This window comes from Balearica regulorum, chromosome 3 (assembly GCF_011004875.1).
Source record: "Balearica regulorum gibbericeps isolate bBalReg1 chromosome 3, bBalReg1.pri, whole genome shotgun sequence".
In the NCBI taxonomy this organism is placed as follows: Eukaryota; Metazoa; Chordata; class Aves; order Gruiformes; family Gruidae; genus Balearica; species Balearica regulorum.
The window spans coordinates 64418890-64433686 of record NC_046186.1 but is presented as its reverse complement, the minus strand read 5'-3'; the positions used below and the strand labels follow the sequence as shown (position 1 = coordinate 64433686).

Below are 14797 nucleotides of genomic sequence, written 5' to 3'. Positions count from 1 at the left end.
GAACTCAGTGGCCCTTTACAAGGACCTTCCTTTACTTCTAACCATGCCGAGTCACTATTATGGCACAGCAGAGGATTAAAACCCAGCCAGAGAGTGCAACAAAGAAATTAACTGCAGGTAAGCACAGTTGTTAAAATAAGGATCAGGGGCAGAAGGGAGTAAGTAAATTGCTGAAGGACAGGTTTTCTAAGACCTTTGAAGAATGGAGGATATCTTGAGGAAACTTTTACAAGTTTTCTTCCTAGAGAAGACTTTAGAGAAAACATAAAAATTACCATACTGGGTCAAACCAAAGGTCCATCTTCCCTGGTGTCCCATCCTCAGCAGCACCATAAGCAGGTGCCTGGAATGACAACAGGAGGCTGTGCATGGTACATCCTCTGAATACTCCCCCAGATTCAACATATTTCCATCTCAAAGGACTTCCTTTTTCTATGTGTGGTTTTCTATATTTATTAACCCTCTGTGGAATTCTCATCCATCGACCTATGTCACAAAGTAAACTTTTATCTTCCACTACATTCTTTGGCAGCAAGTGCCACCAGCCTACTGCCTCCTCTGTGCAGGGCATTTCTGTTTGTTTTGAACCCAGAGCTGCAGCACAATTCTTTATGTTATGTCAGCTCATTTAAGTGATAGTTACACCTGAGGGCAATGAGACCCAGAGAAAACGCTGGGCCAAATTTGGACAAGGCCAGTCTGCCCTTGATGGCACTGAATAGTCATATAACACGGACACAATCACTTTGCACCGCTTGCAGTGTCGATATGGCCATAAGAGCCAATGGTGCAAGACAAGCCCGAGATTTAACAGTGTGAAGTGCAGCAGAACAGTAAAGAATAGAAGAATGCCACTTTTAGCTGAACTAAAGATTAACCATTTCAGATCTTCAATTAACACTCATTTTAATTTGAGATGCTCCTACTCAGTGCTAATTAATTCCAGTTAATGCCAATATTAATGCTCTGCTTTTAGCCTGTTAGCTTTCCCATGTCCTGTCACTCTGAAGGTGCCAAACCACCAAGTCAAAATTAATTCAATGGACAGTTCTGTACCACTGGACTTTCTTAGCAGGGGTCAGACAAGTAAAAGAAGAAGCCCTTAAAGACAGTCCATGGATTGCATTACTTAGTGGTTTTAGCCCCTTGCTGTTTCAGATGGAGTTGACAGCTCATGCAGTCACCCAAGGGGCCATTTGGATAACTGAAGCAAACATTGTTGTACAAAACCATGCTACCCATGGTCTGCTGAGCAGATTTATTGATCTAAGGTCTAATGGGAATAATAGATTTCTATAATTTCTGTAACCACAAACATTTCTAGAATTACTGAAACGTGATCATCATCTTCCTTCTGCCAATGCAGGATGGGTCCTTTCTGCATCCTTTTACCTACGTGTGTTTTATTTGTTATTGATCACCACGAACGGTAACAGACAGTACAATTAAATGCATAGCTATACGGTGTGTCAGAGAACATTGAAAGCTGAGCAGTTCAGGCCTGGTTGCAGCTCAGGGTCTAATGGTCACATTGCTTCTGCCAGTGTCCCGGAATTCACATACATACATCTTCTAGCACAGTAGAGAGCCATCAGGATGTCTAGGCATAGCTGCAGTGCAAAAGGGAAGCTAATTTTGCTGCGTAAGCAATTGCTTATTTTACTAAATAATTAAAAATTAATAAAAGAAATGGAAAAAATATTTAAATTACAGTCTTTCTCCCCCCAGCCCCCTACACTGTCTGTTCAGGACCTGTTACGAGGAAGCGGGAGGAAATCTGCGACTGAGGTGGGGAGCCTGCCCATGGACAGTTGGAAGGAGAAGGGCAATTATCACCTCAAGTGGATCTGTCATTGATGGAGGAACTTTTTAGTCCCCACTGAGCTCACCCTTTTCTTGTTTCCTCCACCAGAAGTTGTTCCTCCTGAATTTTGCCAATGAACAGACCCACAACTTGTGGATCTGTAGGCTGCATCCGAACTCAAGGGACAGATACGTCCCAGAATAGAGTTTGTGGCTGCACACAGGGAGTAGGGTGAAAACCTTAACTAACAGCAAAATGACAGCAAACTGTGTAGCACTTGGAGAAACAATAGTCAGCTAAAAGGTCTCTGTTCAACATCCCTAAATGCAAGTACACAATGATTCCCTCAGGAAACTGCTCCACAACAGGGAAAATTGTAACGAGACAAAAATATCCTGTGCAACACCTCAGCAGCCCCTGTGACAGGTATGCCAAATCACACTCCCCTCACAGCAGCTTTTTTACGCTCCTCTCTGCTGCCACAGCAGAGAACTCTGCAGCTTTATATGTGCAACGTTTCCTGACCGGGAGAGATGCTTACAGCTCATGGGGGACCTATTTGTCCTGAACCAACTTCTTCCCAATCAATTTCATTGGCATTATGGGACCGTGCCAGGGTAGCAGAATGGAACAGGCTCTTTACTTTTTCTTTTTTTTTTTTTTTTTGAAGCATATTGATCTCACTAAATCTACAGAATTAACCCACAGTAAAAATCAATGGATGAAGCCCCCAAATACTCCTGCCTCCTCTTGCAAAAGCAAGTGACAGCACAATTTCAGAGGGAGTGCAATTCTGTTTACAGTCAAAAAGAGCCCAGCAATGAAAGATCTGGCTATAGTCCAAGTCTAATGGACTTTATTTAAACATACACACCAGCCCTGGAACACAGCAAATCCTGTCACAGCTGGTGTAACAAAAAAAAGCAGCTTTGATGGATCATCTAATCTTTATCTCACATATCAGACCAAAAGCGAATAAAGCAGTTCACCCAAACCTGCTCCAATCTTTAAGAAAGCAAGTTAGCGAAACAAAGATGGCTAAATTAGCCTGAAGGCTGTGGTCCAAAAAAATTAAATATGTCTGGCATTTATCGTTTTTTTCCTGTCAATACCGCAGTGTGAATGCCAGTTTAGGCATTGCTGTAAAAAATGAGTGGGGAGAGATTTGCCCCTGAAGGACAGAGGGCAGCAAGAAGGAAAAGGACCGTTGACCTGAATTGGTTGGGAAGTTTTAAATTTTGGCTGGGTACACAAAGACACCCTAGGACAGAAAGAGGCAGCAGATCTTTTTATTTCCAGCCTCCCAGGTCCCTGCGTGCCGTGGATGGGGGCTGCTCCAGCCAGCTGCAGGCTCCTAAAAGTGCCATGGTGCACTAGGATGCTGATGGCTCAAACCCAGGTAGCTCCTGATGAAGCACCTCGTGGGCTCCCTGCACCTACATTTGGATCAGATGACAGCGACACTGGAGTTAAAATAATCCAAATTGTCTATGTCTATCTTGTTAGTACTGAAATATTTATTCATTATTCTGACTGAAAAATACAGAGGAACAGCACTGTAAATCTTTGGAAATGTGTCCATAGGACTCTAGGTTTTTTGCTTCCCTTGGCTTTCCTTCTTTCTTGATAGCTTGTAAGACTCTCATATTATTACTCAAGCTTAGAATTTTAGTTAAAAAGAGAGCAGTTTTCTGTGTGAATCTGCAAAATTGATCTTGTGTGTCTCTACTGGTAGCCACCCGCAGTCAGACTTCATGTGCCCTAATGCTGGAAATGCACTTACCTAAATTAGATATCCCATTGCAGCAGTGCGCTGATAGCGGGGGCATATCAGTGCCACCTGCACCCTGGGAATCAGCTGGCTACTCCTTACCTTGCAGGAGATATTGAATCTGTGGCATTTTTCATTCTAAGGCTCAATTGTAAAGATGCCAAATTTGTTTGTCAAGTCAGCTCAAGAATAATGCTAAATCCCTGACGTTCTCAAATGGGTTTGAAGGTTCGCTGTAGCAAAGCTGCTTCACAGAGCTCATTCTTTATTAAAGTCCTTACCTTCACATCTTCGTTTTCCCAGCCACTTGGAAGGCAATGAAAATAAGGCAGCCACCAACCTAATCCATTCCATACATTGAATTATTTTGCAAGCTCAGCCAGCACTGTATTGCCTGCAGGAACTTGCATCTTAAATAAATCTTTTCTTCTACAAAAACTATTACTGGATTTGCATTTTTCCTTTCAGAAATAGAGAGTGAGCTGTGACTGGTAAAGAAAAAGTAATAAAGGAACCATTTCTGCTTCAGTAATAGCTCTGCCTGGACTGCACAGGTAAAATCTGTACCATTCTCCCCCTCGCTGCGATGCTCCTGAACACCCAAGCTGACCTGTTACCCTGCGCGGGGAGGGGGCTGAGCGAGCTGCTGCGTGCCAGCTCCCTCTGAGCTGCTTTGGGAAAGGGGCAAACCCCTGACCCCACAGGACAACACTCACCCATGCAGTATTAGTGGCAAGAGCTGCTCCCCAAAGCCTCTGCCATTACAGCTGTGCTTGTTCAAGGGTGCTGGCGCAGCCCCAGCGGCTGGTGACCCTTCCGTGGTGGCACGGCTGTGCCACCCAACCCAACGGCACACGTTGAGACGGCAAAATCTCCCTTCTCCTGCAGCAGGTGCTTTTACCATCAGCTGTCCTACCACAGCAACGTGAGTAAATAGATTCGGGGCAAAGAGGGTGTTTCTTGGACTTTGCACGGCTGGAATTGTAAGCATTAGCTCCTCAAGCACAGACCTCTGCTTGGTAGAATAAAGAAGTAAATCCAAAATCCACTTCTGATGCTCTCCTCCGGTTGGGGAGGTAAAACATCAGCCACTACTGAGCCCTAATGTAGCAAAATGCTTTCATTTAGATTTGTGTCCTACTGAATGAAAGCTCAGTGAAGGCACAAAATAAACATACGCTTAAATGTTTTGGTACAAAGGCGAGGACTACTGAATGAGAGCATCCACGATGGTAACCAGGAAGGTGTTTCAGTGACTGCTCTATATTGCCACCTAGGAATCTGCGTTCACACAGCAGCCCAAGACTTTGAAGTTTGCCAATTTATGTGCCAGCACGTTGGATCTATACAATGCACCAAGAGGAGCCCCACCAAGAAATAACCTCCAGTTTCAACCCATGCTTTAAACGCAGGGATGCAGTGAAGCCTCCTTGGCTCTGAAGGCCTTACTCACTGTGTTCATGATGAGTATAAATCAGTATAAATCAGTAATGAAGTTCAATCACAGAACAGCGTGTCCTTGTTTTTGTCCAGGAGAGCGAGATCTGATGCTTTTTGTCTGCTGACTGCTGCTTTGATCTCCCTGAAGAGGACTCACAGGGTGCCCTGCCTGACCAGCCACAGGGGAACAGGCAGAGGGGAAGTTTGCAGAAAAAGAATAAAAAAAAGAATGGTACCAAAGCTCAATCGAGACCAAAATTTGCAAGTTTTGTGGAAAGGTACTGAAGCAGATAAAGCTATAGAAAGTCTAACGCTCGGATAGCAAATAACCCAAACACCTCCTGCAAAATCTTTTGTCGAAAAGCCAGCTCTGTCTGTCATTTTCATCTTCCACATCGTAAAGGAAAACATGATAAACCAGAGGGAACAAATTTCGGGTGATACATAAACATGAAACCAAGACTGCTTTATGGCAGCTATTGCTCAGTATCTTTCCTGAACTGTAGCGATGAATACTTGGAGCAGCTGATTCTACAAAAGACCTTTAAAAGCATCCAAGTACACTTAATCACTGTTAAGTAGATTCTCCAAAGGGAAAAAGAAACTGCGCTCATTGCGGTGGCTGACAGAGCTGGATACAGCATGATTAGCCCTGGTTCGATCACGCCAGTGCAAATTCAAATGGTTCAGAAGGATTCAGCACCCAGAAGGCACCCCAGGACATGATCAGATATTACATGAGCTTGGGTCTTGCTTAACTGTTATTAATAAAAAACCCTCAAAACAGCTGAGCAATTTTGAAAGTCCAGCCCTGTCTCAGGAATCCTTGAAATGTGCTGCTGGCTTGGCAGTGATGCTTCTTTGGAGAGGAGCTCTTCACAGAGACCTGCACTCCAATTTTCCTGCATTAAGCAATTTCTTCCATGATGCCAGGCAAATGTATCAGAAAATATTGTAAAGCCCAGGTCCAAAATTGGGTGACTGTGCACTGTCAGTTGTGGTGTGTTGTGTGTGCATCAGCCTCCTGGTGTTCAATGAATATTCAGACCCAGTGGCCTGTCAATCACTAAGCTTGAGGAAATGCGATTCTTTTTCCTGTAAAATTGTGATAAGGACATATTTAGCCACTTTTCATATGTTTGTAATAACGTATGTTGTTGGACCTTTTCTGTGCCACTGAATGTTCACTCACTCAAGAAGGCGCATTGACAGAGGGAACCTCTCTCCCCTTCACAGCCTGGATTGGCTAGTGATGTGATAATCTGAAGAGAAAATCCACATTTTACGTTTTAACCACGCATACATGGTTTGGAATTGGACAGACTATAAGGACAGATTTGCAGAGATACTCTGAGGACCAAAAATTCACTTAAGAGAATTAAGCCAATTCAAGATGCAAGGAGTTAATGGTGATATACACAGCACTTTGTAGCTGGTTTTATTTATTGATGATACTCAATATTTACAGCAGCTGGTAAACCTGACTGGTTTACTATCATGACCAGTCATTATTCTCTCTCATTTGACCCCCCCTCCCATGGCAGGTAGGAAACAGTCTGTGACTTTAGCAATTATTGCTTTTTTTCAGAGAAATCCTGAATTCTGTTAAAGAACTGTTGAAATCTGTCTTGTTTTGTCAGGAACAAAATCAATAGCACCTAATTAAAAAAAAAAGGTGTAATTTTGAGAACAGAACTGACATTGCTTTTATTTGCTAAGGGACAAAGTTATCAACAAAATTAATGTGCCCAGAGCAGAATTTCTTACATCTGTCCAGTAAGAAAAAATCCCAGAACCACAAAGAGCAAACCCACTCATTCTCCCCTCAGCCAGGTGATTCGCTTTGCCTCTCTCCTTCATGTGTAACACTCTTCCAGGGACTGAAATTCAAGTGCGCTCGCTGCAGATTCAGTGCACTGTTTGGCCCTGGGTTTCTGATGCTTTCACTATTTCTTTCCATGTAAAAGCAGTGACAAACTGCAATTTGGTGGAGGGGCTGGCTTCCAGCTCCCCAGGGATGTGGTCTACGAGAGGGATACGAACTGAAACATTTTGCTTTTCAGCAAACTTTCACAATTTCCCCATCTGTCCTGATTTGTAACTCATATTTTCCCCATCCATCCTAATCCCAGTCTCATGTACCTCTCTGAGCAGTGTTTTCATGTTCTCTACCCAGGCTTTCATCTCAGGCACAGCCTTTCTCCTATTCAAACACAATCTCTAGGGTTAAAGCGTGTCTGGCTTTCCTAGTCTCCACCTGCAATGAAAATGAGCTTGGCTTATCAGCAGTAATAATGGCAATCCCTTTTCAGGTTTATAGCTTTACTACTCAAAATGCTCTTACTGTGGAAAAAAAACCCTCCTTCTGGTTTTACATGTATAATAAATACCCACACCAGCATGCACAACCAGGAGATTTCGGTACTGGCTGGCGGTGAGGGCCCCTTGCTCCTGCATCGCCCCTGCGCACAGCCCAGCTCCGCAGGATACTGGTACGCAGCCCCAGCCCGGCTCCACAAGAAGCTGGTACGCAGCCATGGCTGAGCTATATACAGAGCTGGTAAGCGGGGAGCTGGTGTGCAGAAACATGCACAAAGGTAGGAAGAAGCAATCTGGACATACGAGATCCCGCTGATCCATCCCCTCCCTGCCCTTCTAGAGAAAAAGAAAAAAAATAACAGCATGGCAGAAGCCTCTGTGGCAAGTCCTCCGCCACTGGCAGGGGTTTTCAGGCTGGACACTGGAAATAAGATTTGGGAAATGCAGAGGGAACAAGGGAAGAGAAAAGAGGGCATGTTCATCAATTCCCGACAGGAGCGAGGTTGAAGTGAAAAGCTTCCTGACGACCTCCGACAAGCTGCTGAAGCCGGAATACAGCAGCTAACCGAGAGGCCGAGTTGTTTGCCTGCACCGCACTTCAGGTTAAAAAAACACAGAAGAAACCTCAAAGCCATATGTGAAATTATACAGGGCGCAGGCAGAGAGGCCAAGGAGACGGGACTCTGTGGTGTTAAACCTTAACCACTACAAGCAGCAAAATGTTCAAATGTTAATTGAGAGCCCAGAGCTGAAGGGCTTGCACCCTTCTGCCTACCGAAACCTTTGCCTGAAGCAAACAGATGTAATCAAATTACTGCAGGCTGTTAAGCACTGGCAATAAACTATCCCTGGACATACACAGGGCTGTGGAGTGTTGCTTAATAAACTGCAGAATTTTTTTCACCTGTTTTTTTTTCGTAGGTTGATGTTAATTTTCCTTCTGGAAGCAATGGTAAATGCAGGATCAGTTTGTCAGTGATGTATGCAAATTTTTCATTTATCCTTTGAAATTTTAACTGCCCCTGCCTCCAAATACTCTGACCTCTCTATTTTTTTTTGAGAAAAGAATATATTTTAGAAAAGATAGCCAGTCTGGCTTTCATTTACCTGTTGCACATGTACTTGCGTGCGTGCATGTGCGTGCGTATATAGTAGTGCTAGGGCAGGTGTTACTTGATGATGTGTTGACATTGAAATTAATGTTTATTCACAAAGAAGTCATTGTGCATCAGGCTCATTCATTATCCTGGAACAAGGGCAGTTTCTTTCTCTAAACTGTCCTGCAGGCACATTTGTGTGGAGCCCTAAGATGAATTCTGCAATAATCACCAGCCCCAGTGTCTGGCACAACCCAGTTTCAGCCACAGGCACATTACACACCTTTCGTCTGAAGCAAACAGGCAAAAATTAACGTTTAAGTCATCTCTTAGGGTTGCCATGTGGCAGTTGGTCTGACAAATACATAACATTGTAAAATAAAATCAATGTTAAGTCCTTCAATAATGCAATAGTTATAACTGTTAATAAAGACCATCATCTTATTTTTATGTATTCTAAAGTTACAGCAGTTACACTAGTGACACTAAATCATCTTAAATATGTAACCAAAGAAACCACTGCTGAGAACCACAGATACTTCAAGCTGTACAGAGGACTCGGCCACATCATATTCTTGTGTTCCTTTGTCTGTCCTCAGTCCCTCTGTCCGTGACAGTATTTATAGCTTGCGGTCACATGTTGAGGAAACTTGGATGGTACAGGAATAACTATAAATGAACCAAAAATGAGCACCCCAGAGTAGCAACAATAAGAAAACCAGAAGGCTTTTGGAAAGCAGTGCATTTTATTCCCACATCTCATTCTGCAGTCTTCCGCTGATGCTATTAAAATACCTCAGCACGAGGCAGTATTTTTATTTTATTGTGCGACAGTCTCTGTTACTGAAAAAGAGGATTGCATTTGCCAAATTCCCATTTTTAATTTAGGGAATTTACAGGTATAAACAGAATACAATATAATCACATTTCGACTATACATGCAAACGTACAACATCGTAACAGCAGCTTTTTTAACAGTCAAAACTGTTCGAATTTCCGCAAGTTTCTACTAATACTTCAACAACAGTAAGCGGCAAAACACTGAACTCCCCCAGGAAAAAGTCCTGCAACAAGAGTCCAGGGGGAGAGCTTTCTACAGCACGTGCCAAACACGGAGTCTACGCTACGGGATGTAAGACAGGCATCCAGGTGGTAAAAAGTTCCACGTTTCTTGTGGATGGAAAACACTGAGCACAGTGAGGACAGATCAGAAATGTGGGATTCTCTTCAGCCGTCTGTACGATTACAATGCAGTTCAATATTGTAATGAGTTCAGTAATACAGCAACCATAAGTCATAGGCACAAACTTCTTTAGACTAGGACGCATTTGAAAAACTAACAAAAGCCCTATCATATTAGCCTATAAACAACAAATAGTGCTTTTATTGAAAAAGATGCCATATGGAGCTTGAACAGAAAGTAAACATATTTTGGCATACAGCCAGTACCTCTTGACTCTTAAACACAAGCTATACATAACATCTGATGTACGGATCTCCGTGCCCTGTCCCCCAGCTCAGCACCAACAGGCTTTTAGCCTCTATGTCTTTATGGCCATCTCTTTCAAAATCCATGGGTGATGCCAGGTCACCTAACTTCTGCACTCACTCCAAAAACATACTGTCACACCCCATGTTTCTGCCTGCATTTATTGACAAGAATCTAAAGCTCCCCCAGAGATCAGTTTTGCAAACATTCCCTGCTGGGTAAATTGCTCATTTCGCGTTTCAGTGCTGAACATGCTGTGAGGCTAATGCTGCCTGCTTGACTTGAGAAGGCATTGGGCTAGGCACTCATTAATTAGGGCTGTGGGAATAATTGCTATTCAGTTCAGTGGCTTAATAAATAATAATAATAATAATAATAATAATAATAATAATAATAATAATAAAAACCAAACTTGGTTCATTTTTTCAGGAGATGATAACAACTTGTTTCAGCCTGTGGTCAAGATGGCCTGATGGTTGGGGCACCCTTTTGGGATGAGGAAGACTCAGAGTCAAATCTTTTCTCTGCCTGGTTCTGAGCAAAGGTTTGACCCAAGGACTCCTGCCTCCCAAAAGGGTACCCCAGGCTAAGAAATACTCAAAAGCTGGTTTCCCCAGACTGGTACAAAATATTAGCATGTTCAATAGAGGTCCCACTGGAACACCTGCTTCCCGCTTCCCACAGGAGTGCTGGAAGGGCCAGGCTGGAGAGGCACCGCTGCCCCTCGCGGCCCGCAGGGACAGTCTGGGCACAGGGGAGCAGCTTCCGCCAAAGCCACGGATGTCCCTGTGCCGAGTGCACCGAGCATCCCGGCCCACGAGCGCTCAGCCGTGCGATCTGCCGGAGCACGCTGCAACTCCCGCCTGCCTGCCCGCACCTTCTGCCACTGGACACCACAAACTGCCCTGCAAAAGCTCTCCTGGGAACCCCAGCAGAGGCGGTGTCCCCAGGTCTCCTATCAGCCTGTACTTCTCAGAGAGGGAGACGGAGAGGACACCTGGGTTCCAGGCCAGGCTCTGGTTCACCCAACTTTAGGGTACAAGGAGGACAGAGCACAAGGCACACACTGTCTCCCTATTTTTTTTATAGCCCTCCCAAATCAAATCAATACAGTCCAACATTTCTAACCCCTTTTATTTGGGTCAAACTAGTATTACCAATGCTACATGTAGTTAAAGCTCATAGAAAAACATTCTTCTTTTGCTGACCATGGCTTCTTAAAAGTTCAGATCTGGTTCTGCTCTCATGTACACCACCGCAAGACAAAAGTATTTCTACTGAAGACGCACACCACTCAACATAAACTAGATCCAAGGCCCAGCCTGGTCACAGAATTGGGGAGAGTTTCAGTTCTTCAGTGAAGAAGGTGATTGTACACCAAGATAATCGAAGTGGCACGACCTCTAGCTCTGTTGCAATTGGATTGACACAGAGGAGCACATAAAAGTACAGTTAATAGGAGCTTATATATTGCAGGAATGTATTTATATTGAGTACTTATAATTGGAGGGATTCAGTTACGGAAGCACATCGACAGAGCCTCCCAATGCTGTTAAAACCACAAGGCTCCAGACACAAGCTAAGCTACAGGCCACCGCCGTGTCACTGGCACTGCCGACTGTAACACTACTGGTGTCCCCCATGGCCCAGGCTGCTGGGCAAGCGCCCCGTGACTTGCTGTACCCAACTCTCTCTGTACCCACAGCAGAGGCCTCGGCACCTTTAGCTGTGGTGGGTCTAAATTGATGTACTGAAAGCAGCTGAAAGCAAGCCCAAAGCATGAGCAAACTCTGACCTTTTGCTTTTGACAATGAGGTAAAGTCATCCTACATGATTTGGCTTTGTCAGCATTGATGTGGAAATGTATGCTCTGCCTTTCCCCCTCTACAGAGAACCAGGTGTCTGTCCTCAAGGAACAGGTTTTCAACCCTGCTTTTTAAGGGTTTGGTAGCTCTTCATTTTCTATCAAATAATCCTTCTTTATATAATTAGCACCCCTCACCAACCTCCATACTCCAAGATAGGCATCCTTTAACGAGCTCCTGTTCACTTCTTGTGTGCCAGTGGCTTTTCCCTGGACCGCCGGTCCCTTGGCAGGTTTCTCAGTGCTGTCCTTCTCTTCCTCTCTGCTCTGCCTGTCCCCTGTGGCTGATCCTTCCACTGCTGCTTCCTCAGCCCCCTTCTCCCGGGAAATCGCCTCCATCGCAAACAGTGCTTGGTCCCCAGCCTGCCTTTTCCCCTCCTCTTCTCCAGCTTCTTTCTCCAGGTCCTCGTAATTGCTTTGCCGTCTGGTCTCAATGTACTTGGCCACGCAGTAAATGACAGACCCCAAGGTGTTGACCACAACACCAGCTATAAATAACTTTGTGGGCTCCACATCATTGAATGCCACCATGCCCACCGTGATGGTTGCTATGCTCTTCACCACCCCTACAAAGCTGGTGGTCACAGCTGAGTTAATGTAAGTGCAGTGAAGGGTGGTAAAGTTCATGGCACAGCTAATCAGGACGCAAGCAATAAAGATGCATACCATGGCAGGGTCCTTCCACCCTGGGAACGACCAGACATTGATGGAGTCCATGCTGGCAAAGGAGAAGATGATGAGAAAAGGGGTGGCCGAAACAGCGATGGCGTACTGAGCTGTCAGGGGTCCGTATTCACTGTCTACACTGGTCTTCTGAATGAGCACCAGGTAGGCAGCGTGTATCAGCACAGCCAGCACGCCTGTCACATAGCCCATAGCATCCCCGGTCAGGTCACCAGCTCCTGTCGGGAGAGTCACAGAAAGAAACAAGCATGGTTTTTGCATGTGAGAGGGAAAGAGAACAACATTTGGGGCCAGGAGGAGATTTAGGAAATAGACACCAGTGCCCTTTCCGTAACTCCTAAGATTGTCATGCTTTTCCCAAGGCTGGACACACTTACTTCTCAACAGATATATCTCTTTTTCTGTGTGTGTGTGTGTGTTTGCATGTGCTGCAAACGTACTGACTGTCATCCACTCTCCCCCTAAATCATGCAGCCAAAATCAGATTGTGTTCTCCCTTTTGTGAAGACACTACAGGAGATTTGCAGCTGAAATTGCACATACTCACAGCAATGCTGGGCATCCTCCTGCCAGTGCGGGCCCATGTCAGCTCTGGCTGGCCAGGCTGCCTGCCCTCCAGCCCCCCCCCGGCCCTCCTTCTGCCCTCCTGCTCCCCCCCAGCAAGGCCAAGCTGTGTGAGGTCCTCACAGCCAGAACCTCCCTGCTGAGCCCCTAGTCAGGCTTCTTTGCAGATTCAGCTCTTTGCCATGTGTGTGTGCTCTGTTCCCGGGGGTGTTGCCAGGCCACACAGAGCCAGCCTTGCCTCCCACTCCATCTACATCAACACAGGTAGAGCCCCTGGCCTCACAGGGTTGCAGCTGACCCTAAGGTCGCAGCTACGCCTGTAAGATTGCATTTACCCCAGCAGGGCTGCAGTCGCCCCCAGAAGATTACATCTACCCCTGTCAGATTGCACCCCCCCCCATAAGACCACACCTCCCTCTACCGGGTTGCACCTTCCCTAACAGGGTTGCAGTAAGGTTGCACCTACTCCCATAAGCTTGCACCTACTCCCATAGGTTTACACCGGCCCCTACGGGGCTGCTCCGACTCCCATAAGGATGCACCTATCTCCCTAAGGTCGGACTGCGCCCTGTAAGATTGTACCTGTCACAGCGGGGCTGCATCCACTCCCGCAAGGTCGCACCTGCTCCCGTAAGGCTGCATCTGCCACCGTAAGGTTGCGCCTGCCACAGCGGGGTTGCAGCTGCCCCCCCGGGGTTGCACGACCCCCGTACCCTCGCACCTTTCCCTCCGGGCTGCCGCCGCCCGCCCCCTCCCGCCCCGAAGCCCATCCGGAGCGGCGGGGGCCGCCGGTGCAGAGGCGGCGCCGCCGTCGGGGCGCCCCGCGACGCGGCCGCCCGCCCCGTCCCGCTCCGCCCCGTCCCGTCTCGTCCCTGCGGTGCGGTCGCGGTCGCACTCACCGGCCAGCGCGGCGCCGCAGGTGGTGATGAGGACGGCGACGAGGACGCCGGGCGAGGGCATGCCGTCGCGGAGCACCAAGGCGCCGGTGAGAAGGGTGACGAGGGGCAGGCAGCGCTTGAAGACGACGTACATGGGGAGGCTGAGGCCGCGCAGCGACCAGAGGGTGAGGGTGGACTGCAGCGTGGCCAGGGCGGCCACGGCGGCGAAGGGGCGCGCCAGGCGGGGCCCGAAGGGCGGCAGCGCCGCCAGCCCCCGCCGCCGCAGCGCCTCCAGCCCCAGCGCCGCCGCCGCGCTGCTGAGGCACTGCAGCAGCGTCAGGAAGGCGAAGTGGTAGCGGGCCAGCAGGAACTTCAGCAGGATGTTCAGCGAGCCCGAGCACAGCCCGTGCGCCACCGCCACCGCGACGCCCCGCGCCCGGCCCCGCCAGCGGCCCATCCTCCCCGCGCACGGCCCCGCCGCCGGGGCCCGCGGCACTGCCGCCTGCCCGGCCACCCGCCGTGGCGGCGGCGGGGGGGGGCGACAGGGACGAGCGGAGGCAGGGGGCGGGCGGAGGCAGGACGCGCTCCCGGCAGGGCGGCCGCCGCCCCCGACGTGTCCCCCCTCCTCCCGTGCCCCCGCCCCTCCTGTCCCCTCCCCGCCGCCGTCTTCGGCGTGTCCCCCCGCCATCCCCAATGTGTCTCCGCCGCCCCTTTCCGCGTCCCCCTCCATCCCGCCTCGCCGTCCCCGGTGTCCCTCCAGCTTCGCCCCGCGGTGTCCCCCGGCTCAGCGAGGGGAAGAGGGCGGGAAGTCGCCCCCGCCGCCCGCAAGCCCTCCCAAACCCGACCGGGGATAAACGCGGGGCGCCCGCGGCATCGTGGCGAAGCGC

At 47.9% G+C, this 14797-nt stretch overlaps 1 protein-coding gene across 1 annotated transcript; it reads right to left on the bottom strand.

Annotated features, from left to right (window-relative positions):
- Positions 1-9172: 9172 nt before the first annotated feature.
- Positions 9173-14480, bottom strand: SLC35D3 (solute carrier family 35 member D3). Its single transcript, XM_075748208.1, has 2 exons — positions 13932-14480; positions 9173-12686 (listed from the first exon to the last, which is right to left on the bottom strand). The coding sequence occupies exons 1-2, from the start codon at positions 14365-14367 to the stop codon at positions 11857-11859; spliced, it is 1266 nt and encodes a 421-aa protein (XP_075604323.1). The 5' UTR covers positions 14368-14480; the 3' UTR covers positions 9173-11856.
- Positions 14481-14797: the final 317 nt, after the last annotated feature.